The 3,524-nt window shown below is 45.0% G+C and overlaps 1 protein-coding gene across 1 annotated transcript; it reads left to right on the top strand.

Annotated features, from left to right (window-relative positions):
* Nucleotides 1–354: 354 nt before the first annotated feature.
* On the top strand, nt 355–2,676 carry TEOVI_000893300 (uncharacterized protein; the record flags this gene model as incomplete). Its single annotated transcript, XM_067221349.1, has 1 exon — nt 355–2,676. One exon carries the CDS (start codon nt 355–357, stop codon nt 2,674–2,676), a length of 2,322 nt encoding a protein of 773 aa, XP_067077450.1.
* Between the last annotated feature and the right edge of the window lie 848 nt (nt 2,677–3,524).

Below are 3,524 nucleotides of genomic sequence, written 5' to 3'. Positions count from 1 at the left end.
CTCTCTTTTTCTCATACTGTTCCTCCTATATGCACCTGCAGAAGTGTGTCTGGTCGCTTCACTATGATGATAGACTAAACTACTGAAGTTTTGAAGTGAGCCCTCGTCCACAAGTCGCCCTGCCTCTACTCTTTTCTTTCTCTTTAAAAATCTCATCAGAGTGCTTCATCGATGTGCTGTGCCCCATCACATCAAACTTCCCTCAAAATACGGGCGCGCTCGACTCAATAGTTACTCTGTATCCCTCTTCTTTCGCAGAGCTGATAATATTCTTGTTGCCTTTTTGTTTTGTAGCATGGGGTGTCGCCGCACCGGTTAGTAACTGGATCGTTCATTGCTTATAGTTCAGCTGATATGTTTGTACTGCACCGGGGTTTTAGGTGGCATGCAATAATTCGAGCTTCATTTGCCTCTGGGTACTTGCACACCTTTGGGATGCAACAGAGGAGATGTTGTGATGTGCGGGGCGTAATCTCTTTGCTAAGGCGCCAGCATATGAGACAACAGAACCCCCATAATACGAAGGTTGTGTCCTCCGATATTTGTGATGAGGGGAACGACGAGGGATTCGATTGCCAAACAACCTTGGAGACATCACAACTAATTGCCTGCTGTGAGAACATGTGTCAAGAGAATAAATTACTGGATTTATCGGCTGACGAGAGGGTGGGGGCAACACAATTACTGATATCAGCTTTGGCGAAGGTAAACAAGAGGGGTTTCGACAGTGTAAGACGGCATCGAGAAGGTGCGTCTAATGGCCCGTGTGAAACGAAAGAAAAAGGTGAAATTAAGGCGAAAACATCTCTGGAGGGTGTCGTCCTATGGGATTTGGCATTACGACTGTTTTTGAATATTCCCTCATCAGAGGGGGGAGTGAGTCTTACTGCTAAGCAACAGATCGATTTATGTGGGAGTCTTTTGCAGTGCCTTATTCACTTTGGGGCGCCGCAGAATGTGGTCAAGGCTGCTTATCAAACGCTTCATACTTCGCTTATGCCGCCTTCCTCAACCTCATCTGAAAATTTTCCTGAAGAGGTTGTAAGAAGGTCATCGCATCTGCATGTGTCATATGCGCGTTATCTTCTTAAATGTGCCTCGGGCGGAGGCACCGGCGAGTGTGATCTCTCTTTGCACAAAGATGCATTTCGGATTCTTTTGCTGGATTGTCCTGAAAGAGGATTACCACTAGGATCTGACGGTTATTTGATGATACTTGAGATATTACGCCGCATCACCACGGGGGAAGTGCCTTCGCTCAAAATAGGGCCCCAGGAGGAAAATGGATGCCACGACGGTGTGAACGATATGTTATGGTCGGAGTTTGATCCTGCACATCATAGTAGTGATATACTCGCCGCTGGTCGGGCTTGCTGTTTACGTGTGGTACAGTGCCACGGGCCCATTGGTACAGCGCAGGAAGCGTTCTGCCGCTTTGTATCAGTGGGCATGCAACTTCAAGCCGTGCATCTCAATCCTTTCCTTCGAAGTAGGCATTCCATTGCCTCCATTGTAGCACCTGAAGGGTTTTGTGTGAAATTCAATCCCCAGCTCTACATACAATTTCTGAACGGGATTAGTGACATGCTCCAATCTGAATTAACGCGTAGAAGCGCAATTTCTCATGTACTGGAGGGGCCCTGCATACTTTCACAGCGGCAGCGGCTTGCTGGTACTGCTCAGGACGTAAAAACCTCTCATGTGTGTGTCTGGTTGGTTAGACACATATTAAGGCGACAGCACGATCTTCAGAAAAAGGCAACAGGTCCGAAGGGTGGGGTAGAAAAGGATAAGTTTTTTATGTGTACAAACTCCAATGATGTTTGTAAAAGTAACTATAAGGATTCCTGTGGTGACGATTCATTACAGGTATGGAAGGAAGGGACGGAGGCTGCGCTTCGATGCCTACGGCATTTGCTTCTGCGGCTGCCAGAAGGGCGTAGTGGTCATCGTAAACGCCAACGAAATAGGGATCAGGTGAATGTGAGACAAGAAGTGTTTTGCTTGTTGTTTGAGGGTGTTCTCGATGGCTTGTTCTATACGGCAACCGCCGAAGGGGAAATTACAGGGGAAACTGGAACTGGCATCCCTCCTGTTATGGTCATTTTCACCCAGTCGTATAATCAATGGGATTGGAGGTATCCATCCGTGTCTATCTTTGTTGAGTGTTTGTACACCTGGGGTATGCATGATATGGTGAAGGATGTGTTCAGCCATATATACCGTTATGCTGAGAGTCGTTGGAACATTGATGAGCAAAAGCAGCTCACTGATGAGGAGATTAATAATGAGGATTGCGGAGTCACCACTCGCTGGAAGGGATACTCACTTCCTTTACGTACTTGCGAAATGATCATTGAATCGTCATGCAAAAACGATGCCCCCGCCACAGCCGCGCTTGCTGTTGCTTATATGCTCCGTCAACTGCTTTCACTTAAAGCTGTTGAGCACAACATGTGCTCTTCCAGAAATGAGGGGTGTGAGGAGACGGATGGGGTCAACACTGATGTGTGTGAAGTGGAGAGCCGTTGCGTGGAAGAATGGACTCGGATGATCAAAGAAGAAATTATCCCACAAATCGATGAAGTGTTCCGCAGAACGGGCGTCGACACTAATAAGCAGTGGCTTACTGACCTAACTGATGCGAAAAATGCAGTGGGATCGACTTTACGTTAGTCCTCTCCTCCTTTTTTTACAGTTTCTTAACGCCCATAATATATATATATTATATATATATATATATATATATATGTTATCACATATGCAGTACCCGGTTGTTTTCATTTTCTGCGAGCGGGTTGTTTACTCTTAACGAATTGTTACAGCTATCATTTACGCACGTCCACGTTTATGTATATGTGTATATTAGTTTTGGTTTGTGTGCTCGCGCCTTTTGCCTTCTTTTAATGAAAACTATCGTTTGGGCCTGTTGTTTTTTTTTCCTTACCTCACAAACATCAGTTTGTTCACTGAAGGATGCTGTGAAGTAGCGAAGATCGAGGTATATATGGGAGGTACGCAGTAAGTTACTTTTCGTAGCGAAAGCAATCAAAAGTACAACAGCAAGATCGGCATTAGATGCGCAAATATGAAATATAGTGTAAGTTGAAAAAGGGTCCTTCTGTCGCTGTGACCTGACCCATGACAAGGCGCATCAAATTTGGATCAGTGTGGCGCCTCTTCAGTGTTTTATCCAACTAATTTTTATTGTGTGCCGCAGCGAAGGCGGGAACTGAGTTTGCGACAAATGTTTAAAAGTTGCGTAAGTATCATGGCGCAATGCAGAAATAACCAGCAGTGATGAGAGGGGGGAAATAACGACGATACAGATGAGAGAAACTAAAGGTAATGTCTCACATTCTTCTCTTAGTGTTAAAACACTTTCCAAAAATGGGGTAAAATAACAGGGAAGAAACTAACAGTAGGAGGATTAAAAGAACAACAAAAAAAGAAAAAACAGCTCGGGTAACCGATTTGGTGTAAGTTGGTGCCATCGTCTCATTATTTCCCTCTATTTCTTGTAC

The sequence above is a fragment of the Trypanosoma equiperdum genome, assembly GCF_001457755.1.
Source record: "Trypanosoma equiperdum strain OVI genome assembly, contig: ctg_1417, whole genome shotgun sequence".
NCBI lineage: Eukaryota > Euglenozoa > Kinetoplastea > Trypanosomatida > Trypanosomatidae > Trypanosoma > Trypanosoma equiperdum.
This window is presented reverse-complemented; position numbering and strand designations above follow the sequence as displayed.